General features: G+C 42.7%; 1 protein-coding gene across 1 annotated transcript in view; it reads left to right on the top strand.

Annotated features, from left to right (window-relative positions):
- Positions 1 to 26,780, top strand: part of LOC122064788 (ATP-dependent DNA helicase Q-like 2) — a gene marked incomplete at its 5' end in the record, with an annotated part of 99,771 nt that overhangs the window by 19,744 nt on the left and 53,247 nt on the right. The window contains 6 exon segments of the mRNA XM_042628538.1: positions 7,581 to 7,633; positions 7,756 to 7,833; positions 7,920 to 7,985; positions 10,385 to 10,451; positions 10,865 to 10,918; positions 24,573 to 24,686. Coding sequence (XP_042484472.1) covers positions 7,581 to 7,633; positions 7,756 to 7,833; positions 7,920 to 7,985; positions 10,385 to 10,451; positions 10,865 to 10,918; positions 24,573 to 24,686 — 432 coding nt within the window.

Consider the following 26,780-nt stretch of genomic DNA (forward strand, 5'->3'; position numbering starts at 1 on the left):
TTGATGGTGGCACAGAAAGCAAGTTTTCCAACAGAATCGCAAATGGTGGAGCCAGAAAATGTCATATCAATCCAGTTCCATTCCCTATCAAAAGGGAGAATGAGTCTTCTGGGCCGCCAACATTTGGGCAGGACAGTTTTCCAAATGTACGAAGAAAAAGGGCAAGAGAAGAAGAGATGGGGATATCTTCATTGCCATTAGGACAGAGGCAGCAAGCAGGGTTGACTGGGATATGACGATGAATGAGAAAAGATTGCGTGGGGAGGCAATTGGTCAGACATCGCCATAGGGTGAAGCTATGATGAGGGATGTGGTTTTTGAACTAGACAACCTTATGCCAAGGGATCGTCGAGGAAGGGGGATGCATGAAGGACCAAGCAGAGGCAGAAGGAAAGGTTCCTGTGGGGGAGGGGAGGCAGATACATTTGTCTTCCCTACCTCTATGACCCGGGGGGAGGGGAGAGGAGGGGGGACCAACCGGAGGGGGAAAGGATAGAAGAGATAGAGGAATTTGGAGGGAGGTCAGAAGAGTTGATTCTGGGGGTGATGAGGTGAGAAAGGATGCCTAAAGGGTGCCAGGGGTCATTCCAGAGGGATATAGAATGGCTATTCCCAATGACAAATGAGAAAGCCGAGAGGGTAACATGTCTGTGGTCAAGGATCTTTCTCTAGATCCAGGAGGAATCAGGAATGGAAGGGGCAGACTAGAGGGAGTTAGATTTGAGCAAACTCGAGTAGATCCAGTCCACCCAAATGCTTTTGTGTTTTGACACAATCTTCCAGATGAGCTTAAGAATAGCAGCAGAGTTGATGGTTTTGATTCTTGTAATCAAAAGACCACCTTCGGTTTTAGGAAGACAAACCTCCCAATTGAGGGGTCTAAGAAATTTGGAGGAATCTGAGCATTTCCAAAGGAAGGAGCAGAGTAGCCCTTCATAGGAATTGATGATGGAAGCAGGAAGGACAAAGGTGCCAGCCCAGTAGAGGTACATAGACTAGAGGACCGATTGGATCAAGGTAAGGTGGCTAGCAAAAGAAAGAAGCTTGCTTTCCCAGAGCTGGAGCCTTTTCCTTAGGTTGTCCAGCATAGAGGCACAATGGTGGGCGGAAAGCCTGGAGGATATCCGGGGAAGACCCAAGTATTTCACAGGCAAAGACCTAAGAGGAAAAATAAAGAGCTCGGAGAGGGAAGTGCGGATCTTAAGGGTGACACCAGAAATGAAAATGTTAGGCTTCAGGAGGTTTATGCTAAACCCTGATATGGATTCAAAGGAATGAAGGGTGGACATGATGGTGGAGATAGAGAGAGAATCTGGTTTGGAGGAGATCGTGATGTCATCGGCAAATGCCAAATGAGAAAGGAGGGATTTACATTTGGGGATGTGAGAAATGAGGTAGAGGTCAGTTGCGGATTGAATGGAACGGGAGAGAACTTCCAGGGAAAGAGAGAACAGTAGAGGGGAAAGGGGGCATCCTTAGCGGATGCCACGACCTGAGGGGAAGTGACCGGCAGGGCTCCCGTTCACCAGAACAGAGAAGCGAGGGAGGAGATGCAAATCCGGATCCGCTGGACAAAAGATGGAGGGAATGCAATTGAAGAAGCACATTGGAGATGAAATCCCAGCTAATGGTCTCAAAGGCTTTATGAATGTCATTCTTGATGAGGGCCGTAGGGGAGTGGGGCTTGCGGTCGAAACCGCGAACAATTTTATGACAAAGCATAATGTTATCAGAAATGCTCCTGCCAACAATGAATGCCGACTGATTAGGGCTGACAAGGGAGTCAATTACTTTCTGAATCCTGTTGGCAAGGATTTTAGCTACAAATTTGTAAAGGAGATTGCACAGAGAAATGGGCCTGAAATCATTCATAGAGACCACATCTTCTTTTTTAGGGATGAGGCAGAGGAAGGTGTGATTAATCCCTTCAATTTGGTTTGGGTTGAAGAAAAAACTTCGAACCGCGGAGATAAGGTCGTTTCTGATGGTACTCCAGTAGGCAGGGAAGAAACTTATGTTGAAGCCATCAGGCAACAGGGGCCCAAGGCTTTGTTGGACTTGTGGCCTTGTGGGAGAGGATGGCAGAGATAATTTCCTCCTCACTGGGGATAGATTGAAGGAAAGGAATGGAATCAGCAGGGCATTGATTTGTTGAGGGGGTTCTGGGGGATGAGGGTTGGAGTGATAGGGGGGGACTGAAGAGCCTCTGGAAGTGAGAAATGGCTTCGGCTTTGATGTGCTCAGGGGAGGAGATCAACCCCAGTGGAGGAAACAAGCTTCGGGATATATTTGGCATTATTTCTAGCTTTGAGAGAGCGGTGGAAATAAGCTGAATTGGAATCACCTAGCTCAGGGCATTTGATGTGAGCTTTTTGGCGCAAGAAGCTATCTTCTTGATCCCGTAGCAGGGCCAAATTAGAAGAGGCAGATTTCTCTTCCTCCATGAGGATAGGGTTGGGGAAATCCTGCTAGATTCGGGATTGGATGGAGTGAAGATTTTCCCGAGCAAAGGTGACACCAGAGGTGATGTTCCCAAAGGTGGAAGAGATCCAAAGCTTTAGAGCAAATTTCACACTCTTGAGTTTGGAGGCAAAAGAAAGGAGAGGGAAAGGGGAATGGGAGGTGTGGCTGTGCCAAGTAGTGAAGATAAGGGAATGGAAGTCAAGGTGAGAGGTCCACATGTCAAAGAATTTGAAAGGTCTAGGGCCGAAGGAGCGGAAGGGGATGACATTGAGGGAGATGGGACTATGGTCAAAGATTCCAGGAAGACCAAAGGTGGCATGAGAAGAAGGGAAAGAGTCAAGCCAGGCTTCATTAACAAGGGCTCTATCAAGATTACATGCAACACGAAGGTTACCAGATCGTCTGTTTTGCCAAGTGAGTTTGACACCAGACCATCTGAGATCTGTAAGATTGAGATCATCAATGCAATCATTGAAGGAGTTGACAACCTGGGAATCAATGGGGCTTCCCCCTGCTTTTTGTGACTGAACCGAATAACATTGAAATTGCCAGAGATGGCCCAGGGAAGAGGGCCCGTGGTGCTGGCAAAGGAGAGAAGATCATCTCATAGAGAGGATCTGAGGGAAGCTTGGTTGTGAGCGTAGACAAGGGAGAGGAAGCAAATGAAAGGGCCAGCATGATGGGAGATAGAGATGTGGGATGCTTGGGCGGAGGAGGAGATGTTGGTTATGGTGAGAAAGGAGGCGTCCCAGAGGATCCAGATTCTCCCATTTGGGCTATGATGATAATTGCAGAGAAAGGACCAATTGGGGGCAATGGTGGAAGCGATACGGGGCACATTGGCCTCAAGAACCCTAGTTTCCGAGAGGCAACAGAGGTTGGATTGAGAGGAGCGAATGAGAGATTTGATTTCCGCCTTTTTAGCAGAGGAATTAAGACCTTGGACGTTCCAGATGGTCCACGGAATCATTAAGAACTGGTTGGAGTGGGCATCGGACTCTTGGAAGAGCAACGGGGGGTGATGGGGGTGGGGAGACCAGTGGAAGAGGGGGCCCGGTGGCGGTAGCCAATGATAGGGGCGGTGGTAGGGGTGGAAGATGATCTAAGGTTATTGGGTGAGCTTTTTGGTTTATGCTTTCGGGGATGAGGGGTGGAGGTTTTGATGGTGGGAGATAAAGGATTGTGGGTGACAGGTTGAATTGGTTTGTGGGTGGCTGAGGGCTCCTCCAGGGCAAGGTTCAACAGAGAACACTGAGTGATCTGGCCGGGAGTGATTCTCAAGGGGTTGGTATGAGTTGAGGTCGCAGTTGATGAGCCTTTAGTTAGGAGGCAATTCTGGGCAGATGAGAGCACTTTTGGGTCATCCGATGGGGAGTTGGTCAACCCAGAAGAAGTGTCCAACTCCGTGAGTAGAGCTGTAGTCGAGCGGGGGGTCATGTGAGCAGGAGAACCATCCGAGGGAGTCTGACGAGATGAATGGCCTTCCAAGGCTTGACGGGAAGTTATGGGGCCTTTCAAGGCCAGACGAGGAGCTGAAGCATCGTTGTGATCATCGAAGGAGGTTGTCGGATTGGCAGTGGAAGTGGCCAGGAGAGTCACAGACATGGCTATGTAGGTCTTGCGAGGTGGAGCGACTTCAGTTGGAGAGGGAGAGGTCTTAGCAACATTCACGGGGACCTGAGTACCGGTGACGACGATCGGAGTAGAACTTGCTGGGACCTGGTCATCGGTGACGGTAAACGGCATAGGACCTGTGGCAGGTGGAGGTCCGGTGGAACCAAACTAGAAGGCAGCAATCGCGGGAGAAGAGGATAGGTTAAGTGGGTTGGGGGAGAGGGTTAAGTTATATGGGTGGGTCGGGTTGTGGATTTGGATAAGTAGGCCGGTTTATTGGATCAGGCTGTGGGTTGGGGTCAGGCTGGATGGTCAGGTTAGGTCGCGGGTCAGGGTAGGAAGGTTGGTTTAGCTAGTGGGTCGGGTTGTAAAGGTTACCCGGGTAGAGGGGGTGGTCCGATGGGTACTTGGAGAACTGATTGAGCATGTGAACCGAAATATATTGGTTGAGAGGGATGAAATCCGGTTCAAAGGAAGACTGAGGGCTCAGATTCTTAGAGTATAAGGGGATGAGGTAGGGTTAGGAAGGTTCTCCAATGAGGAAGAAAAGGTAGCAAGGGGAGCCGAGTCCGGAAGAGGTAAAAAGGGGAGGAAGGACATTTTTGGGAATGGGGGCGAGGTCGCTAGCAAGCCCCGACTGATCGATCTGGACTTTGGAAGGCAGATAGGCCACTTTAATGGGCCTAAAATATGGGTAGAAAGTAGAAAAATGAGATTTAATTCATTAGTTTAGTTAAAGTCCTGTTTTGAGTCTATTTCCTTTGTAATTTTAGTTTCCTAGTCAATATAGGTTTCCCAATTGGTTAAAGATTGGGTTAGGCCTTTCCTTTTTAGTGTTTGGGTTAGTTTTGAATCTTCTATACAAGTTTGTAAGTGACTACAACATTGAACACAAATTTATTAATGAAAGAAAAAGATAGCTTATGCTGCTGTGCTGTGGGATGCAGTTGGGTGAGATGCCTTAGGTGAGATGTCTAAACCTGAGGGGTGAGATGCCCATTCACGAGTTCTTCTTTCCCCTTCTCAACCCTCCATCGAATTCTCTTTCTTTTCTTATTTTCCTTTTACTTGTTTGTTGCGAGAGAGTGTTGAGAGCTAGAACCAAGCCTTTGGAGGACATCTTCTCTATTCAGCCATAATTTCAGATCCTGCTTGGGATTAGGATCATATGTGATTCTAGTTCTACATTATATTCCTTCATAGGGAACTTGAGGAGGAAGTGTATATGGACATACCTCCTAGGTTCACTTGCTCTAAAATCCAAAGGAATTTGTGCAAGCTGAAACATGCGTTATATGGGCTACAATAGTCCCCTCTGCTTGGTTTGGGCGGTTTCACAAGGCTATGGCTATAGGTTACTCTCAATTCAATGCTAACCGCACTCTTCATCAAGAGATTTTGTAGAAATATTGCTATCTTGATTTTCTAAATAGTTGATATTGTTGTTACAGTTGATGACCTTACAGAGATTTCTCGTCTCAATAAATACCTAGATGTGGAATTCGAGGTTAAAGATCTTGGACAGCTTCGTTACTTCCTTGCTATTGAAGTTTTCAGGTCTTCTCATGTAATCTACTTGTCTCAATGAAAGTATGTACTTGAACTTCTTTCTGAGACGTATATATCTGGGTGCAAGCCAGAAGATACTCCTATTGATGCTAATGGTCATCTATTTAGGAAAGAAGGTGATCCAGTGGATAAGGGGAGATATCTGAGATTAGTTGGGCACTTGTCAGCTTGGTTAGCTAGTACATACATGATCCTTACTCCTTAGACATGGAAGCCGTGCTGCGCATTCTGCGTGACTTAAAATCTGCCTCAGGACGTGGCATCCTTTTTTCTCATGATCACCTTCGGGTCGAGGCCTTCACGAATGTTGATTGGGCAGGTTCATTTGATGACCATAGTCTACCACTGGTTATGGGCCTTATGGCACATTTGTTGGTTATAACCTTGTTACTTGGCTGTCCTCGCTACTCTTCCTATGAAGCTATTTTGTGACAGCAAATCTGCCATCAACATTGCTTACAACCCAGTCCAGCATGATCGAATCAAACATGTGGAGATTGATCGGCACTTCATCAAAGAAAAAATGGATATGAGTCTCATCACTGTGCCTTTTGTTCCTTGCAATAAACAATTGGCTGATGTATTTAATAAGGGTCTTGGTAGTAAGACGTTTCATCCTATTACCAGCAAGTTGGGCATATGTGATGTCTATGCACCAGCTTAAGGGGAGTGATGTAAATGAGTGCAAGTGTAGAATTGTCTATAAGGGTTATTTTAGTCTTGTACTTATATCTAGAATGTTCTCTTCCATATTATAAATGGAGTTGGCCTGTGTCCATTAGACGCAAGTCATTATTCCTCTTAACATCTCAACAAATAGCAATTAAAATAAAGAAATAAAGGCATTAACTTGACTAATCACGTACGCCCATGGTTTAAAGTATCTCCAATTCCGATATGATACCCTCCGATACGTATATTAAATTTAGTCGACCGCTGCGATACACACCGATACGATACATGGAATTTTTAATATCCTTTCATATCGATATATATCCTACGATACATACCGATATGCATCAATACACCACCGATACACATCGATACGATATGATATGCACCGATACGACTATGGAAAATATAAAATCGAGGTGAAATGTACGTTTCGGTATGTATCGATACGTATTGGTGAGTATTGGTGTGTATCGATCGATACGTATCGGTGAGTATTGGTATGTATCGATCGGTACGTATCGGTGAGTATCGGTATGTACCGATATAGTACGCTACGGTCATATAATGGCCAAGATGGGTAATTTTTTAGAAAAACACGATTTTTTGAGGGGTTTTTGTTCCAAAGTTGCTACCAGCTATATTTCTCTCTCACTAAAGTTGAAATCAAGGTTGGGAATAAGGATTTTACATTTATGGGACAACTACAAACCTTGAATTCTTAGTGTGATACCCTCAATTTAGTGTTTATGCATAATACATGTTATCAATAGCTTTTTTTTAACAAATTCTTTATGCAAAAGTGTTTAAAAAAATATTTCCTCTCCATTTATGTGTATCTTTAGCGTATCTTAGCGTATCTCTGATACGATACGATACCCTCTGATATGTGACCGATACCGATACTTTAATCCTTGCGTATGCCTAGACTATACCCGTATCAAAGGCCCATTAAAGTGGTCCATTACAAAGAAAACCTTTGGAACTAAAGGTCAAAACATATATAACCCATCATGAAGCTTATTTCTAATAAAATAAGCCCATTTTGATGATGAATCTACATCACTAACTTTTTTAGATTCTTCAGTCTGAATCAAATGACTCCTCCGTAATGGAGCATCCAAAGGCCTCCGTTGAACATGGCCATGCCACCTCAAACGACTTTCTCATAATTGCATTGGTGTGTCCCGTAATTTGTTTCTAGATTTTCATCCATGTCTTTTCTATATTATAAATAATTGAAACTTTTTAATGGTTTTTAGTCAGGTTTGTCATCCATCACAGCCTAAGTAAATCTATGGAGGCATACTATCAGGTAGTTGGTGCTTTTCACATTATGGGCTTAGTTGGTGCTTTCCACATTATGGGCTTACTTTCTAAACAGTAATACTCTATTGTTGCTGCACTCTTTACTTGTCATACTTTCTGCCATTGCAGGAAAGTGGTCGGGCTGGACGAGATGGACTTCCTTCTGATTGCCTACTCTATTTTAGGCCTGGTGACGTTCCTCGGCAGGTATAGCTAACCTAATTGGGAGGTACAGTTATTTGGAATATGTTGATGTTTTCTGATGAATTTGGATGCAATACCTCTGTAACCAGAGTTCGATGGTCTTCTATGAGAAATCTGGATTGCAAAACCTATATGACATGGTGCGGTATTGTCAGGTACTGTAAGTTACAAGGTTTTGAATGACCGCATTGATGTTATGAGCCTCTAGTTATGTTCTTTGCATATCTTCTTTGTTGGGTCTTGGTCAATATAGAACAATAATTTCACCAACTGCTTCAGGAATATTTCGATTAGGAATGTCTGCAGAGACCACCATTGTTCTCTTGTGCATGGGAGTATCTAGGAGTGGGAGGATTGCCTCTCTGTTTTATGAGTTTCAATTTAGCATATCTTAGTAAATACTGGAGTTGGTTTGATTAAGACCTTATTATATTTATATATGAAACCTTTTCCTCCACCTTTTAATCTTTTTTGCTCTTTACGCGAAGGACATTTTCCCTTGGGACAAAGAAATGGACTGGTTTCTTGTCGGGCCAAGAGATCACCTTGGTGGGACATTGGACTCAGTTCCATCCCGACAGAATGTGTATACTGTGGATGCTGTCATGCTGGGATATCCAGGTAATGGAGAAGTGACAAAAAGGTTTTTCCAAACTGGATTTAGAAAAGAGCAAGAATAAACTCTAAAATAGAGTATTGAACTAAGATTTTTTGCTGAAAATATCAATTGCAGGAGCTGGAGTGATGGAATGGGGTACCATGGTTCCTTTTATAGAACCCAAAAATTATGATTTTTCCTATCAAAAATTAATCTCAATGACCAATTTGGAAGCTAATAACTTACTCTTAAACTGACCAAATAATGTTGTTTAAACTTTGGAATAACTAAATAATAAATAAAAAAAATGAAAGTCTGCAACTTAAAGGGGGTAAACTCGTGCTTTGCTGGAGTTGCTGCCTACTCTCAAACTAACCTATTATACTTCGAAACTGATTCTAACAGCTACTTCAGATGAAAATGACACTGACTAACTTGGTTTGTACCAACAAGAAGTTGATATCTGAAGTTGCAGGTGGCCATACCATAAGACTGAACTCAAGTTTGGTAATACTTCTCACTTGACTGATGAAATTTGTGCTTGGATAATTGATGGGACCAAAAACAACACTGTTATGCTGATTTGGAGAGCCCTGGTTGGAAACGTAGTAGGCCACGCTAGCAATGATCTGTATTTCAGTTTTTATTCTGGAACTTATTTCTTTCCCTGGATTCTAATAAACGATGCTCATGTCTTCTTCATCAGATTGAGAATTTTTTCCTTTCTGTGCTGCTTTGTGTTACATCATCATTGTGATTCTCATCTTCAAGTTGCTTAAGATGCTTATATTTGTGATTCTCATCATCATGTTATCTAAGATGGCCTACTATTTTCAGTTGGCACATATAAGCTGTTCCTTCATTCCATTAGTTGAATTCATAGTTGTCACGGCGACAAGGCGAACCAAGGCGGTGCAGGCTTGCCTAAGCGCTTAGGCGAGAAGGCGCACGCCTTGAGGCGAACAAGGCGACCAATTGTTATTTTTTATTTTTCCTATTTGCTAATATTATTTAGTAAGCTTTATATACCTTGTATCATAAAAAATCAAGATTAAACAACATCAAGTCATTAAAAATCAACATTTAGCCATATTAAATCATAAAAAATTAACATTAAGTCATATTAAGTTATAAAAAATCAAAAATTCGAGAAATGCGCTGGTTCTATAATAAGTTTGACTGGTCAAATGATATTATTTTTACATGAGACTTTTTGTATCAGTTATAATATAAAACCAGCTTTCCAACAAGTCTAAGATTACTTAAATCTGAGTTGTAATGACAAAGTTATGCTCCGGTCAAACTTATTTTTAAGTGCGGGAATGCTGTTAAAATCGCCTGAATGAAAATAATTTTATGGATATCAAAACAAAAAATTATTTTACCAGACTTTTGGTTTTTAGTAATGTTTTAACATAATAGAATTTATAAAATTTTCATAATTGAGAAAAACTCCAGCATTTAGAAGTTGAAAATCGCCCCTATAACAAAAATCCAGTTTTTCTTCTTGGACTGGGGGGTTGACTTTTTATCATTTTGGAATTTTTTTTTTAAACTATTTTTACTAGATTCAAATAGGGGATATTTGCTTATTTATGAATAATATCTTAAGTAAATGAAACATTTACTTAAATGATATTTGGCATAAATAAGTGCCAAAACACAAGGCGGCATGCAGTGCAATAAGGCGACTGTCGCTTAGGCCCCTAGGCAAACCGCCTGGACTCCTATAGGTGACGCCTTGACAACTATGGTTGAATTATCAATTGCATAACTGGATTAATGTGAAAGAGTTGGCAGAAGATTTATACTGGCTGCTACCTTTCTTTGCCTTTCTTATTCATCCTTTAAAACTGCTAATGCAGTACAATACTTCACATTTAAAGTAGTTGTATTATTTATATGGTCATGGAATCTGTTTTCATCGCAAGTACTAACTTACCCCACTCCTAGCAGTCTAAACGAGAATGCCGTCGAAGTTCTTTTTTTCGTCATTTTGCTGAGCCTTTACAGGACTGCAATGGTACCTTCTTGTTTTTCTTGTTATGTATTTATTGTCATGGATGGCTAATTATCAGGGCTAGTTGTCAGGTTTTGGGTGGGTCATTACCTCTCCAAAGCCTTTCTGCCAAATGATTCCCCAAAATTATATCTGCCTCACTCCTATGGACTCATCAGGACATTAATTGACTTCATAATGGAAACAATTTGCAGCCTGTTCTATGGAGTTTTTTTTTGGTATTTCTTTGTTACTACACGTGCCTCTAATCCATTATGGGTTTATACCAAACCCTTAACAATAGAGGGGCAAGGAAGTCTTGGTTTGACCCCACCCCATTGCCATTTGACTGTCATGCTATTAATGTTATTAGAACTGTGGTATAAACACTTCACTGATACCAAACTCGGTCTGTATCATTCTACCCTCTGTCTCAGGGATGTGCGACAATTGTGCGTACGAACGTGAACTCAAGGAAGTGGATGTCACTAGTATGATGAAATTTCTCTGTCCTTTGGTGGATTATGTTATTTGCATATTTGTGGATGCTTTATTCGGTTTTTTTTTTTTTTTTTTTTTTTTTTTTTTTATGCCTTTAGATATCTAGTCATCATCTACACATGCTTCACTTAGATTATGAGACGCTGTAATTTCTGTTATCCATAGTTCGTTTAGTTATATGGTTCTTATCATCATTTGCATGTTTGGGGATGTTTTGTCCTCCTTTGGTAAGTTAATACTTCAGCTTCCCCATAATGTTCATGTTGACATGACATGACAGGGTTTAGCCACATCCTTGGATGCTGCTGTATTAGAATATTTAATTTTGAAGCAAAAAGAACAGCCAATGCTGTCGAAGAACATATTATCCTGAAAGAAAAATAGAAAATGAACATTAAAATGGAATAGGGGAAATGAGGGCTGGCGTCAGCAAACATGGTTCACTGGTTCAGCAACTTGTCTTTTTTATTCTCAGTTGAGCCCGCGCTTCCTTGGTGATGCAGGGGCAAGGGCGCTTTCCTGAAGAAAGAAGAAAAGAAGAGGATCAAATATGCAAGTTCTAGAGGAATATCAAACTTGGTAAATAAATGCTAAATCATGTCACTAATCCCATCACCAATTTTTAGGTCAAATTTTTGAAGGCCTAAGCAGATGAAATTTGAAGAAATTGGCTGAAATAGAAGTGTAAGGAGCTTTCTAACAAGCTATAGATAATTGAATATATATATATATATATATATATTTTTGAGTGAATAATATAATCGTAATCAAAGAGAAGAAAAAATACAAGAGCCCAAAGGCAAAGGGAAAAAGGAAAAGAGAAAAGAAATACACAAATACCAATCCTTAAGGGGGAATAGCTTGGAGACGAGAGAGAGGAAATCCCAGGGCAACAATATGCATGTTCCTTGGGGAGTCCGTACAAGAAGAAGAGATAATAGAGAACTTTCCTTTAATGTCAAAAGAAATGGAATCCATAATTTTTTGGAGAGGCCGATAGTTGGAGGTCCATTTCCTAATGTTTCGGTCCATCCCAATTTAATTGATGGAGGCATTGAAGGCTAGCTTACCCACCACATCACAAAAGTAAGACCTCCATAGGTCATATCAACCCAAATCCACTCCCGTTAAAAGGGGAGAATATGACACCGCCTTGGCCAACATTTGGCTAGAACACCTTTCCAAAAGGGGGAGGAGAAAGGACAGTCAAAGAAGGGGTGGTCAATGTCCTCAAGACCATTCCAACAGAGAGTTAAGGCAGAAGAGATAGATATCTGTCGGTGGATAAGGAAAGATTGAGTCGGAAGGCAGTTTGTAAGATCCCTCCAAGTAGTAATATGATGCTCGAACCAGGGGATCTTCTTCCAAGGAGCATTAGAACCGTGTCGTATGATGGTCCCAGGCAGCCTTAGAACTAAAGGCTCCCGAAGAAGTAGGAGAGCACAATATAGTATCACTTATACCATTGGAACTAATAGGAGGTAATGGATTCCAAACACAAGCAAGCAGGGGAGTAGAGGAGCTCGGGGGAGTCCAAGAACCAACACTGATAATATCTGAAACCGTTGAGGTTTTTGTGACCCCCAAGCTATAAATAGTTCTAGTAGGACTCTAATGGAGTAAGATACCAAGAGGATGCTAGTGATCAAGCCAAAGGGAGGTTGTGGAGCCATTCCCAATGCTGGAAGAGATAGCCCCAACAACAAGGGAACAAACCGAAAGCATCTTATGCCAAACCTAGGAAGCATCAGTCATAACAGGGGCAATCTAGATAGAGTCCGATCAGAGTAAAACCCGAGTAGACCCAGTCATCCCAGTTACTTTTTTTTCTTTTTGGCAACCATCCAAATCAGCTTGATTATCCTAGCTAAGTTGGCATCTTTGATACGCCTCCAGCCTAGACCTCCTTTAGACTTTGGAAGGAAAATATATGCCCAACTAATGGGACGAAGAAATTTTGTAGAATCAAAGCCTTTCCAAAGAAAAGCAGACATGGGGGATTCCAATCCTTTGATCGTAGATTGAGGAAGACCATAGATGCCCAGCCAATACATATAAGAAGACTGGAGGAAATGCCTAATGAGGGCCAACCTGCCTACATAGGATAGAAGTTTACCTGTCCATAGTTGAAGTTTCTTTCTTATAAGATCTTGCATAGGGGTGCAGTGATGGGCAGCTAGCCTAGTTGGGATCGGAGGAAACCCAAATACTTGATAGGGAGATGACCAATAGAAAAACCTGTTTTTTCAGTAAGGGAGATCCTATCCAAATCAGAAACTTCGGCTAGGAAAAGACGTGATTTCTGCAGTTTGATACCGAGCCCTAAAAGGTTCTCAAAGAACTGGAGACAAGCCATAATATTCCCCAAAGAATCAATACTAGCTTTAGAGAATATCAGAAGATCGTCAACAAAAGCAAGGTGGGTGAGCTTGATGCCTTGCACGTTGGAATTGGAGGTATACTTTGCTGATCTGTTCTAATCTGGATTCTATGGTAAAGTACTTCAAGAGCCGGGGAAAAGATATATGGGGGTAAGGGAGATCCCTGTTGAATTTCAACCGAAGAAGTGAAAAAACCCGGGCTACCATGGACTGAGACTGAGAAGCTGAGTGTAGATATGTAACTTCTGATCCAATGAACAAACACCTGAGGGGACCTCATCTTGAGCATAACTTTAGAAATGAAATCCCAATTCAGGGAGTCAAAAGCCTTGTGGATATCAATCTTCATAAGGACTAAAGGAGAGTGAGATTTCTGTGAAATCCACGAATAATCTCATGACAAAGAAGAATATTGTCTGAGATACTTCTACCAGGCATAAAAGCCGATTGGTTTGCACTAACAGGTGGTCCATCACTGCCTTGAGTTTAGAAGCCAAGATCTTTGCAAAAAATTTGTAAAGCAGGTTACAGGGAGATCTGTCGATGATCAGATATAGAAGCAGCCCCTGCCTTCTTTGGGATCAAGCAGAGGAAGGTTTGGTTAACCCCTTTAATTTGACTAGGATTGAAGAAGAAGCGTTTGATGGCCTTGATGAGGTCCTCTTTTATGATATCCCAAGTAGCTTTGAAAGCCCATATTGAACCCATCTGAACCCGGAGCTCTATTGGATTTCTTGGAGTTTCACTATGGTGATAATTTCCTCATCAGTAGGGATACCCTGAAGAGCACTAAGGTGATGATAAGAAATGAACTTGTCGAGAAAATCATCCGGTAGGACCCCCTAGAAGAGAGAGAAGAATTGAATAAATCCTTAAAATAAGTGGCAGCCTCTGCTTTGATACCATCAACACTCAAAATAGGAGTTTCATCAAAAGATAACAACATAGGGATGGAGTTCAAGTTACTTCTAGCCTTCATCGAGCGATGAAATAAGCCGAATTAGAACCCCCAAGTTCAAGCCATTTAATTCTAGAATCTGTCTGAGGAAGCTTTCCTCTTGAGCAAGGAGAGAGGAGAGAGCCAAAGAAACCTCTTTTTCTTCTTCTGCAAGCATGATATCAGAATAATCAGATTGGAGCTAAAATGAATGGCAGACAACCTGTTCTCACACTCCAAAACCTGAGCCGATATATTGCTAAACACATCAGTATTCCAAGCTTTGAAAGCACACTTAATATTCCAAACCTTCCTCGAAAATGCAATAAGCGGGGAAGAGAAAGCATGCACCGGTATATCCTAGGCTTCCTTAACAGTAGCAAGAAAAGTGGGATGGGAGGACCACATATCAAATTATTTGAACATCCAAAGGAAACATATGGTTGAATAAGGAGAGAGATAAGAGCAGCGATCAGAGATATCTGGGTCCTCAAAGGAAGCTCGAGAAGAGGGGAAGGTAGAGAGCCATGATTAATTTACCAGAAACCGGTCCAGCTTGCATGAAATCCTGAAAACACCACTATGTTTGTTGTGCCAATTTAAAACCAGACCATCTTAAATCATTAACACCAATGTCTTCAATGCAGTCAATGAACTCACCAATAGAAGCAATATCAAGTTGGTCACCACCCTGCTTTTCATGACCAAAGTGGGCCACATTAAAATCACCAACATGACCCCAGGGAGGAGACCCAATCTGTTTGGAAATATGGCGAAGCTTGGCCCACAAATTTGTACTTTCAAGAGAAAAATTTGAGGCATAGATGACAGTTAGGAGGAGGGGGGAATTTCCAAAGGTATCAGAGATACTGAGATGGAGGGGTCTGGGAAGAAGAGGAAAGAAGGGTAGCCTTTAACTTTTGGGGATCCCATAGAAACCAAATATGGCCATTAATATGGTGGCTATAGTTGGTTAGTAAGGGCCAGGCATGGGCTATGGAAGAGGCAATTCTGGCAGCATTGGGTTCTTTAACTCGAGTTTCAATGAGGCAGCAGTGATTGGGATGGAGCAACTTAAGATGGGAGCAGGCAACAGTATGCTTGGAAGGGGAGTTGAGGCCCCTAGAGTTCCAGAAACATCCTTGGTTCATTGGGAAGCATGAGGGAGTTGCAACAAGGACTCCTTATGGGTGGATTTGTAACTAATAGGGTGACCTTTGGAATCAACACGTTGACAACGAGAGTAGGATTGGGCTTGAGACTTGGGAAGCCTGGAGGGAGGAACTTGGGTGGTGAACAAAGGTGGAAGGAGTGGCAGGGGTGGCTTGGGGGATGGAGGAGCTGTCGATGGTTTTCTTAGAATTCTTCAGCAGATCTTAGACAGAGGCGGGTGAAGTAGAAAGATGTTTCGATTGGAGTTGGATTTACCCGAAGGACCATGGTGGGTAGACCCAAAGGGTCGGTTGGTTTCAGGAGCAACATGCAATAGCCTAGGCATAATGGGCCTTGAAGGAGTTGGCTAAGAGGGGGAGTAGTGGTAGGGCGTATAGAAGAGGTCGGCTTTGGAGGATGGGAGTGGTTCTCAGAAATGAAGAGGTCCATAGGAGGCACGTGGGGTGATGGAGTGTCGGTGGTTGGGGTGTGTCCCACAAGAAAGGAGGGATCAGAAGGGGATAAAGCGATTAGATCCTTAGATAGTTCAGTCATAAGCGATCTACTTTTGCTAGGGTTTTTCAAGAAGCGACAAGGCTCTGAAGGGAAAGTCGTACCATGATCAGAATCTTCTTTTGAGCTTGTGGAGGAGGATCCACTGGATGAATCAGCCACCGTTTCAGATCGAGAGGAGCTTGATCGAGAAGTGGACTTGGAGCAAAAAATTGATTTGCTAGTATCATAAGCGACACTACAATGGATCCATCACTATCACAATCTATTTCTATTGGCAGGGGTTGCTTTCAGCCAGAGGTTGCATCTATAGTTGTCAAGGCATCGCTTAGGCGACAACTAGGCATCTAGGCGGCCTAGTGGGATCTGGGTGACTGTCGCCTTATTGCAAAGCGCAACACTTATTTATGTCAAATATCATTTAAGTAATTACTTAAGATATTATCCTAAATAATTAAATACCCCATATTTGAATCCAATAAAAATAGTTTAAAAATCAAATTCTAAAAGGATAAAAAGTCAACCTCCCAGTCCAAGAACAGAAAATGGATTTTTGGTTGTAGGGGCGATTTTCAACTTTCAAATGCTGAGATTTTTCTGAATTAATTTATAAATCTTATCATGGTAAAACATTGCTAAAAATCAGAAGTCCAGTAAGATAATCTTTTGTTATGATGTCTATAAAATCATTTTCATTTAGGCGACTTTAACAACATTTGCACACTTTAAAATAAGTTTGTCTGGAACAAAGTTTGTCATTACGACTCAGAGTTAAGTAATCTTAAGACTTTTTAGGAATGGTTTTGTGCTCTACCTAATTCAAAAGGTCTCGTGTAAAAATAAAATTATTTGACCAGTCAAATTATTAGAGAACAAGAACTTTTCTCAAAATGTTGATTTTTGAGTACTTAATGTTGATTTTTTACGATTTGATGTGGCTTAATGTTGGTTTTTGATGACTTGATGTGCATTAATGTTGATTGTTTATGATACAAGGTATATGTAGCATCCTAAATAATGTTAAAAAAGAGGGAAAATAAAAATAGCACCTGGTTGCCTTGTTTGCCTTAAAGCGGGCGGTCTGTCTCCTAAGCACTTAGCAATCCCTTTAACGCCTTGGTTCACCTTGGCGCCTTGACAACTACGGTTGCATCGTTAAGGCCAATAGGTGAATCTTTTCTAACGGACATCGAGGTTGCAAATCGATTGCTACTGCTGGGTAAATGATCACTTTGGACTAACGGTCCTTGCTTGGTGCCAGGATTTTGAAGCTGTTGAGAGTCTGGCGCCCTTGAGGAAGAGAAGTTATTCCGGCAGCGGCGACGAAGTCTAGTTCTTCCTCTGGAGGGGGGATGGCTCCAACATGATGGAGGTTGAGGGGTTCAAGAGCTTCTCTAGGATCAAAGGTGGTAGACTTGGTAGCACAAAGTTTTGGATCATGCCTAAAAGTTTTACAGGTTAAGTAGCGAGGAAGAACTCACTCGAAAGTGACATCTTGCTGAAAGGAGTATTCTCCATCATTCACTATGATAGTGGAGGGGATAGGTTCATTTGCAGTAACCTCGATGCAGATATAGGCATAGGCAAGCCTGTCCTCCTTTGTTCTAGCGTTTGAGAAAAGGGGGGTTCCAATGACTGATCCCACAATATTGAGACCTTCCTTACACCAGAAATGGAGAGGGATGCCTGGAAAGGAGACCCATAGAGGGATGGAGATGAACTCGCTGCGATGCAGTTGCTAATGTTTGTTCCATTGACGAAGGAAGATAGGACTACGGCCTACTCGCCAGGGTCCCCCTTTGAGAACCCGATGCTCGTCATCATCATCGAAAAACCTAAAAATGAAGAATCTTTTATCCATGAGATAGGATTCCATCATTCCATGAAGTCGCCATTGCTTCGGATAGTCCATCCCTGATGATTCCCTTCCAAACTCCTCTGATCCCCCTATTGTTGTAGATCCTCTTTCACACACTATTCAAACATCCCCATCCCCAATGGAGAGGGGGTCTCCCCCTCCACTTCATCCCACCCACCATTGTTGGTTCTTCAAAGCTTGCAAATTGTTTTGCAGGCCTCCTAGATGATGAAGAAGCCCTCTTGTGGTAGAACTCTTTTTTGGGTGAATAAATAATTCATTACCAAGAAAAAAGAAAAAAAAAAGAAAAGAAAAAAAAAAAAGGATATACAACACCTAGAGAGGGGAGGGAGAAGGAAACAAAACTATCTTAGAGGGAGGTACTATTCCTAATGGTGGAGCTCCCAGGAGTTTACAATATGGCAATTTCTAGGGGAGGGGTTACAAGTGGAAGTATCCTGAGAGAGTTTAGCCTTGACATCAAAGAAGATGGAGCCCCAAATCTTACCAAGAGGGTGAGAGATGGAGATCCATTTCCTATGATTTCTTTCCATCCAGATCTGATTTGTTGTAGCATAGAAGGCTAGTCTTCCCACAACATCACATATATACTTTCCCTGAAAAGTCATATCCATCTAAATCCACTCCCTTTGGAAAGGAAGAATCCTCCTGTTGACTGGCCAACACTTGTCAAGAATCCCTTTCTATATGGCTGAAGAAGTGGTACAGGCAAAGAAGAGATGCTCTATAGTCCCTGTCTCATTGTCACAAAGGATACACATTGGGTCAACTAGAATGCCTCTCTTGATGAGAAAGTGTTGAGTAGGCAAGGAGTTAGTGAACACTCTCCAAGCTGTGAAGCTCTGGTGGGGGATGTGATGCTTGAACCATATGAGACGATGCCATGGAGGACGGCCCACGAGTCCTGACAAACTCCGAAGCAGCCTTGGAAGAGAACAGCTTTGAGGAGGAAGGCATCCAAAGAGTAGTGTCATGGCTTTGCTGTTGGGATATTGGAATGCCCGGCAATGAGTTCCATAGATCCTCTAGATGCATCATAGAATTGGCCGGGGGAGACCAATTGCCAGAAGAGATAATATCAGCCACAAGGGCCATCTTGGGAAGGCTTGAGTTATTGATTCTTTTGGTGCTAATGGTGTGATACAGGATTCCCTTGGGGTGCCACGGGTCAAGCCAAAGAAAGGTATTGGTCCCATTGCTTATTTAGGAAGAACAGGCTGAAGATATGGAGGGCCGGATAACAATGATTTTGTGCCATACCCATGAGGCATCTGCTGGAATCTTAACCGTCCAAAAAGAATCCGATCTAAGGGAATTCGAGTAAACTCATTCAACCCATATACTCTTCTTCTTAGAGATGATTTTCCAAGCCAACTTGATGATACTAGCGAAGTTCACATCCTTTATCCTTCTCAAGCCAAGTCCCCCTTCTGCTTTAGGAAGGCAAACTGCAGCCCAATTGATAGGATGAAGAAATCTAGAGCACTCACTACCTTTCCAAAGGAAAGAGGCAAACATGGACTCCAACTTGGAAATAATGGATTTTGGCAAACCATAAATACCCAACCAGTAAATGTAAGAAGCTTGGAGGACGGATCTAATAAGCTCAAGACGACCTGCAAAAGATAGAAGTTTTCCTTTCCAGAGCTGGAGGCGCTTTCTAATAAGGTCAAGCATAGGAGTACAATGATGGGCAGAGAGCCTAGTTGGAATAGGCGGGAGCCCGAGATAATTTATTGGAAGATGCCCCAAGCAGAAACCGGATTGCTCCAGAAGAGAAGCTTTGGCAGGCTTAGAGATCCCAGCCAAGAAGATAAGGGATTTTACCAGATTGATGTGGAGCCCAGACATTACAGCAAATTGGGACAGACAAAGCATGATATTTCCAATAGAAGAAGGATCAGCTTTGGAGAATATCATCCAATCATCAGCTGAAGCAAGGTGAGTAAGCTTCATAGCCTTGCACTTAGGAATGGTTGAGATGAGGTGTGTCAGTAGCCACTTGTAGACTTCTAGAAAGAGCTTCCATGGCAAGATAGAAGATGTACGGAAAGAGAGGGCATCCCTACCTGATACCCATTGAAGAGGAGAAGTAACCAACTGGACTTCCATTCACCAACACTGAGAATTGAGAAGCAATGCAATGGTATATCCAGTTAGTGGGCAACTTCTTGGGTTCTCATCCCCATTTCCGATTGTAAAACTGTCCCTGATGAAGCAATGGGGACTTCATAGAACGATATTTGGTAACCTCTATGGAGTACTGATTTAGTACTTTAGGTTTATTTTAATCATTTTGTTATTGTTTTAAATTTTAATCTCAATTGTAGGGAAGGTTTAAATCTCAGTTTTGAGGCCAGTTTCGAACCTGGTTGAAACTGAGATATATCAGGTTTCAACTAAAACCTGGTATTTTTCTGGGCAAAACTTGAAACCTAGGTTTTGAGGCCCAAAATGGTAGTTATGGTTTGGATCCATGCTTGTTTATGTACACTAAATGATGCTGTACACTAGCCATATTTAAAAACAATGAAAACTCTCTAAACAATTTAACAACCTAAAATAATCCAATTCCCTGAAGTCGTAGATCAGACCATTCTATTTAAGACATAAAAATTGGAACAAAACTACCTTGTCTCTTATTATATTCTTCCAAAAATTAAATTTGGGGAAAATGAGCATTACCTTCAAGCTCCATTCAGCAAATCCTAGATGTAAAAGGGTTGAATGCATATGAGAATGCCAAATAGTGGTGAGCAACGAAGCAATTTGGGCAAATAATCCAAGTTTTTGGCAAAAAAAAAACTCCTCCCTAATATTGAGACCAGCGGCACCCTTGGGTTCACTGTCGAAACTGACAGGTTTTGTTATAAGTATGGGATTTTATACCGAAACCTGGTCAAACCCAGTCGAAACCCAACAATACCTGGGATGAACCCCTATTGATCTATGGTTTCGTCTTGGCTCAACCGAGACATTTCGGTCGAAACTGCATGTTTTGGCCGAGATTTAGAACCATGACTATAGGGTTGTTCGGTTAGAAATAGAATGGTTGAGAACCTAAAGGTTTTATTTGATATCTAAGCTTTTAATGGGAGTTGGTATACTTAGTTCTTGTTATTAGTTTTTGAAATTTATCCAAGAAGTGAAGTTTTGAAAGCCAACAAGGAAAAGCCACTCCAGGGGGAATAGAAGAAAAAAAAAAAATAAAAAAACCCACAAGGAGCTAACAATCCAAGGCACTTACTATGGGAGACAGCCATTGGGGGGGGGGAGATGAAAGAAGAAGAAAGACCCCAGGAGACAATAATAAACCTGTTCCCTTGGGTGTCACGAACCGGGTGGTGGGTGAGGGATCTAACTTTGGAGGAAACATCAAAGTAGATAGCCTTCCAAATCCCTTCCAAGGAACGGGAGTTGATAGTCCATTTGCGAAGATTTCTTTCCATCCAAAGGTGGTTGATGGTGGCACATAATGCAAGTTTCCCAACTGTCACAAATGGTGGGGCCAGAGAAGGTCATGTCTACCCACATCCATTCCCGGGGAAGGGGAAGAATGGTTCAGTTTGAGGGCCAGCAATAAGAAAGGACCTTTTTCCAGACAGAGGCGGATAAAGGGCAAGAGAAGAAAAGATGGTTAACATCTTCGGTGCCATGCCAACACATACAATAGGAGGTGAGAACTTGAATGTGCTAGTAGTTAAGGGAAGACTGAGTTGGAAGATAGTAGGAGAGAGCTTGCCAGGCAATGAAGCTATGGCGAGGAATGTGTCCTTTAAACTAGGTGAGATTACACTAAGGTAGGAGAGGGTCTTTGGTTTGGGCGAAGTTCTAGGCAGAAGAAGAGGAAAAGTGGCTAGAGGGGGAGGGCAGCCAAATGATGGAGTTCGATAATCCGCAATGTCTAGGAGGAATGGAGGGGAGGGCAGCCCAGAGGTCTGGCAAAGGGGGAGGAAGAGGGGGGGGGGAGCCCAGCCCGAAGGGGAGAGGATGGAGGCAACAATGGTTAATCGGGACGAGCCTATAGAGGAAATGATTCTAGGGGAGACAAGGGGGAGGAGAATGCCCGCTGGGTGCCAGGGATCAAACCAGAGCAAGGTGTCGGAACCATTGCAAATGGTGTAAGAGATAGCAGGGAGGGTATAAAGTCTGGCCTTGAGAATGCACCTCCAGATGGAGGAAGCATCAACAGAGGAGAGACTATCCAGAGGGAGTATCTTTTGAGGGGATTGGAATAGATCGAAGAGACCTAAATGCTCTTATGCTTGGAGATGATTTTCCAAATGAGTTTAGATCCAGACCTCCCTCAGGCTTGGGCCAGCAAACATTGACCAACTCATAGGGTGGAGGAAACGAGTGGCCTCCTACCCCTTCCAGAGAAAGGCACAAAGAAGGGAGTCGATGGATTTAGAGATGGAGGAGGGGAGGAGGAAAATGCCCGACCAATAAAGGAAAAGGGATTGGAGGACGGATTGGATGAGAACGAGGTGTCCTGCATAGGAGAGGAGTTTGCCTTTCCAAAGTTGAAGCCGTTTCTGGATAGAATCAAGAATAGGGGAGCAATGATGGGGAGAGAGCCGAGAAGAAATTAGGGGGAGACCCAGGTATTTAAAGGGGAGCGTCCCAGGAGCAAATCCAGAGGTGGTATGCAAGTGGGCCCGGCAGGAGTCCGAGACTCCCGAAAGGAAGAGATTGGATTTAAAGAGATTGATTTTCAAACTAGAGAGAGACTTGAAGGCCCGAAGGAAGGACGTGATATTGGAAATGGAGGCGGTATCAGCTTTGGAGAAGATTATGAGATCGTCAGCGAAGGCCAGGTGGGTGAGCATGAGGGATTTGCATTTGGGGATGGGGGAGATTAGGTGATGATCAATGGAGGATTGGATTGAACTGGAGAGGGCTTCCATGGCAAGACATAAGAGGAAGGGCTAAAGCGGACAACCTTGTCTTATGCCAACAGTAGAGGAGAAGTATCCGATAGGGCTTTTGTTGAGGAGGAAGCGAGGAGAGGAAATACAGGAATGAATCCAATGAACGAAGGAGGGGGGAAACGACATTTGAAGAAGGATAGAGGAGATGAAGTCCCACCGGATCAAGTCAAAGGCCTTGTGAGTGTCTATCTTCATAAGGGCAGCAGGGGAGTGGGATTTGCGGTTGAAACCTTGGACAATCTCATGACAAAGAATGATATTATCCGAAATGCTTCTACCATCAATGAAAGCGGACTGGTTTGGACTGACTAAGGAGTCGATTACCCTTTGAATCCTATTGGCTAGGATCTTGGCAATAAACTTGTAAAGGAGGTTGCAAAGGGAAATGGGTCTGTGGTCAGACATACGATGCACTCCTTCCTTCTTGGGGATGAGACAGAGGAAGGAGTGTTTGATGCCGGAGATTTGAGAAGGGGTTGAGGAAGAAGCTTCGGATGGCAAAGATGAGATCGTCTTGGATAATATGCCAACAAGTGGAGAAGAAGCCCATACTATATCCATCCGGACCGGGGGCCTTGTTGGATTTGTGGTGGACAACAGATAGGTTCTTGTCATCCGAGGGGATGGCTTGGAGGGAAGGCAGAAGATGGTCAGGGATGAATTTGTTGATGGAGTTGGGGGGAAGGGGGGAGGAAGAGTTAGGAGGAGGGTGGAAGAGATTATCAAAGTACGAGGCAGCTTTAGCTTTGATGTCATTGGGAGAGGTGAGATCCAGCTCGGAACGAGAGGTGAGCTTGAGAATGGAATTGGCATTGGTTCGGGCTTTGAGGGATTGATGGAAGTAAGCTGTGTTAGAGTCCCCAAGCTCAAGCTTGGAATTTGTAGATCTTGTTGTAGGAGTGATTTGGAAGGCAACATGTGATGATGTAGCTAATTAGAGGTTAATAGGGTGACTTTGTGTTCAAAATGCAAGATGGAACCGAGATTTCACTGAGATAGACGAGATAGGCGAGACAGAGCGCCTGTCTCACTCACCGAAATGAGGTACTTATAAGCCTTTGCAATGTAACATTTCGGTATCTTGCCGAGACGATTCCGATATCTTTGCCGAGATACCGAGATTTCGTCGGAGACCATGCACAAAGTGTATTTCGCAGCCTATCTCGTCTCAGCCAAAAAAAAGAAAATCACGAAATAACCGAGATCTCGGCGAGATTTTGAACCATGGCCTGAATATGGATGAAAACCTGCTGATTGATTGACACTATTTGGTCTTAAGAATAGCCCATATATGAGCCCACATGTGGGCCTGTCCTGCAATTTACATCCCAGCACTGCAACAAGTATGAGAAGGAGAAGAAGAAGGGGAAGAAGGAGGACGGTGGAGGATTACCGATGTGCCCCGCTGCAACCGCCACTGCTGACTTTGTAGAGGGACAAGAAGTTACCGTTTCTGTTTTTGTTTTCGAAGAGGATCAGTGCTGTAATGAGAATGGGTTAGGTTGAAAAGATATGTTTTTTATATTTTACTCATCACTCCCTTTTGTTTTTAATTTTATTTATGAAATTCCCTTCTATTTATAAAAAAGAAGTATTATTTTATATATTCCATATAACGCCCCCTTTGGTGCATGCACATTTAGTCGCCACGGCGACTGGCCACTGCCTACGTTTGCCTTGGCGTGTGACAACTATGATTGAGAATGCATTATTTAAAATTTTTGCTTTCATTGTCATGGTGTGTCCTGGATGTCTTCAGCTTCCTCTTTTTGTTTGTTTAACTTACTGTAGCTAGGAGATCAGTGGTTAACTTATGGGAATGCTATTCTTATAATGAACATTTTCTTGTAGGTTATGCAAAATTTCTAGTATCTCTATTGTGTGATATAAAGAACAATGAGCAAAGGGTGACAATGTTGCAGTTGGTGGACAAAGTCAAGGTCAAGGTCAAGCAAAAGGAATTAGGTACCTGAAGCCATTGATATATCTCTGCCTTGTATTGTTTTAATATATGTTATCTGGATTTTACTTTTCTGGCATTGCTGCTATAACTCTCTTCCTTATTAGTAAAATAGTTGTTTTGGTTAATATGTCAAGTTTCCATAGCATTGCAGAAGAATGTTGTTTTTGGTAAACCAGTATCTTATTTGTTTATAGCCTGTATTACAAAATGACCAACTGCTTCGCTAAATTCATAATCAAAATTTTCCAATTCTGATCCAAAAGTAGTGCAGTTTTGTATTGCCTATCATGGAGATAGAAACTTTTAGTTGTATACTTTGTTCATGGGTTCTAGGCCTTCTCTTGTTAGCTTTCTCTGTCATTTTCCCAGATTTCTACTATTCCTCTGTTGTTATGAATTTTATGCTTTTAAAACTTCATTTTCTTTCAGTTATTGAATAAAATATATTCATATCGCTAGAACAAGAAACCATAGTTGTCAAGGTTCCAGGTGCCCTTTGCTGGACAATCGCCTATTCGCTTTCGTGGTGTTGCATCGACATCCAGTCCCCCGCCTAGTCACCTTCGTGGTGTTGCATTGACCTCTGGCCCCTCTTCAATGCCTTGGTGCCTAGATGTCGTGACCATAGTTGTCAAGGCATACTCTAGGCTCTGCTTAGGCATCCAAGCTCTTTTTTGGGTGTGAGGCGATAGCATGCCTGTTGACACTTCTTGTGTTTACATTGATTGATGTTTATTGTTTTGTTTTGCTTTTGATTTTTTGTCTTTTTGTTTTTTGTTTTTGTTTTTGTTTTTGTTTTTGTTTTTGTTTTCGTTTTTGCTTTTTTTTTTGTTTTTTGTTGTTGTTTTTGTTTTTGTTTTTGCTTTGTTTTGTTTATTTATTTATTTTTTTATGAATATGCTTATATTATGTCCTATGCTTTGTATATTATATGTTTTTTTTTCTCATAAGAAGCTATGTGTGGCTGATATGGGGATGTTAATATGGATGCAAAGATTAAAGTATTGGTATCGGTCAGCTTAATTTAAGATACATATCAGAAATACGCTGAGATATGCTAAAGAGCAAGGATTAAAATATCAGTATTGGCCGGCTAAGTTACAGTTCTACACAATTGATGAACAAAACTGCTCCCTCTCTGTAACATGACCTGACCCATGCCTCCCTCCCCTCCGGCGGCTACTGCCATCGGCCGCCCTCCGCCCCCTAACGTCCTTTGCATAGGTCCAACACCCTCCATCTCCCCCCTCCTTCCCCTGGCCCTTCCATTCCTCTTCCCCTTCTCAATCATCCCTGGTCTTCTGTCATTGCATCCTCCCCCTCCCTTCCTTCTTCCTCCGACTCTCCTCCTCCTACCCTTCCTCTGCTGGCCACACCCTGTTCTTCCATCCACCTGCTTCTCTAAACTCCACCCCTGTGGGGCTCTTCCCACCTGGCCTCTTTGATAGTGAAATTCTGAAATGGTGCAACTGTGTCATCGGATTCTTCCTTGGCAGCCGCCCCACCTTTTCCATTGTCAAGGCATCTCTCCTGAAACAATGGAAACTCTCTGGCACACTCTCCATCTTCATGGTTGATTTTGGCACCTTCATCTTCATCTTCTCCTTTACCTTGGACAAATCCACCGTATTGGATGGTGGTCCTTGGTACGTGGGAAAGAAGCCTATCTTCCTGTGCCAGTGGACGAGTTCACCTGTCTGCCGTTCTGAGCCATCCTCCATTCCTCTTTGGGTTATCTTCCCTAACCTTCCTCTCCACTTTTGGTGTCCTAAGGGTCTGAGTCTGGTAGGATCCATCATTGGTAAGCCCTTGTACTCCGACAAACGCACTAAGTTGATGGATAGACTTTCCTATGTTTGTATCTGCATAGAGGTCCAAGCTGAGCAGCTGCTGCCCTCTACGCTTACAATCATCGATGGATAAGGCCATTCCTTTGTTCAAGATGTGCAATATGGCTGGATTCCACCCACTTGCACCCTCTGTAAATGTTTTGGCCACAACACCGCCAACTGTGTGAAGAATCAAGCCCCCATCCTCTTGAATGATCCAACTGCTCCAACGATCCTTGAGTTTCTCCTCCTAGAGAGAAGGAAAAA

Source organism: Macadamia integrifolia, unplaced genomic scaffold, assembly GCF_013358625.1.
Source record: "Macadamia integrifolia cultivar HAES 741 unplaced genomic scaffold, SCU_Mint_v3 scaffold1764, whole genome shotgun sequence".
Taxonomy (NCBI): domain Eukaryota; kingdom Viridiplantae; phylum Streptophyta; class Magnoliopsida; order Proteales; family Proteaceae; genus Macadamia; species Macadamia integrifolia.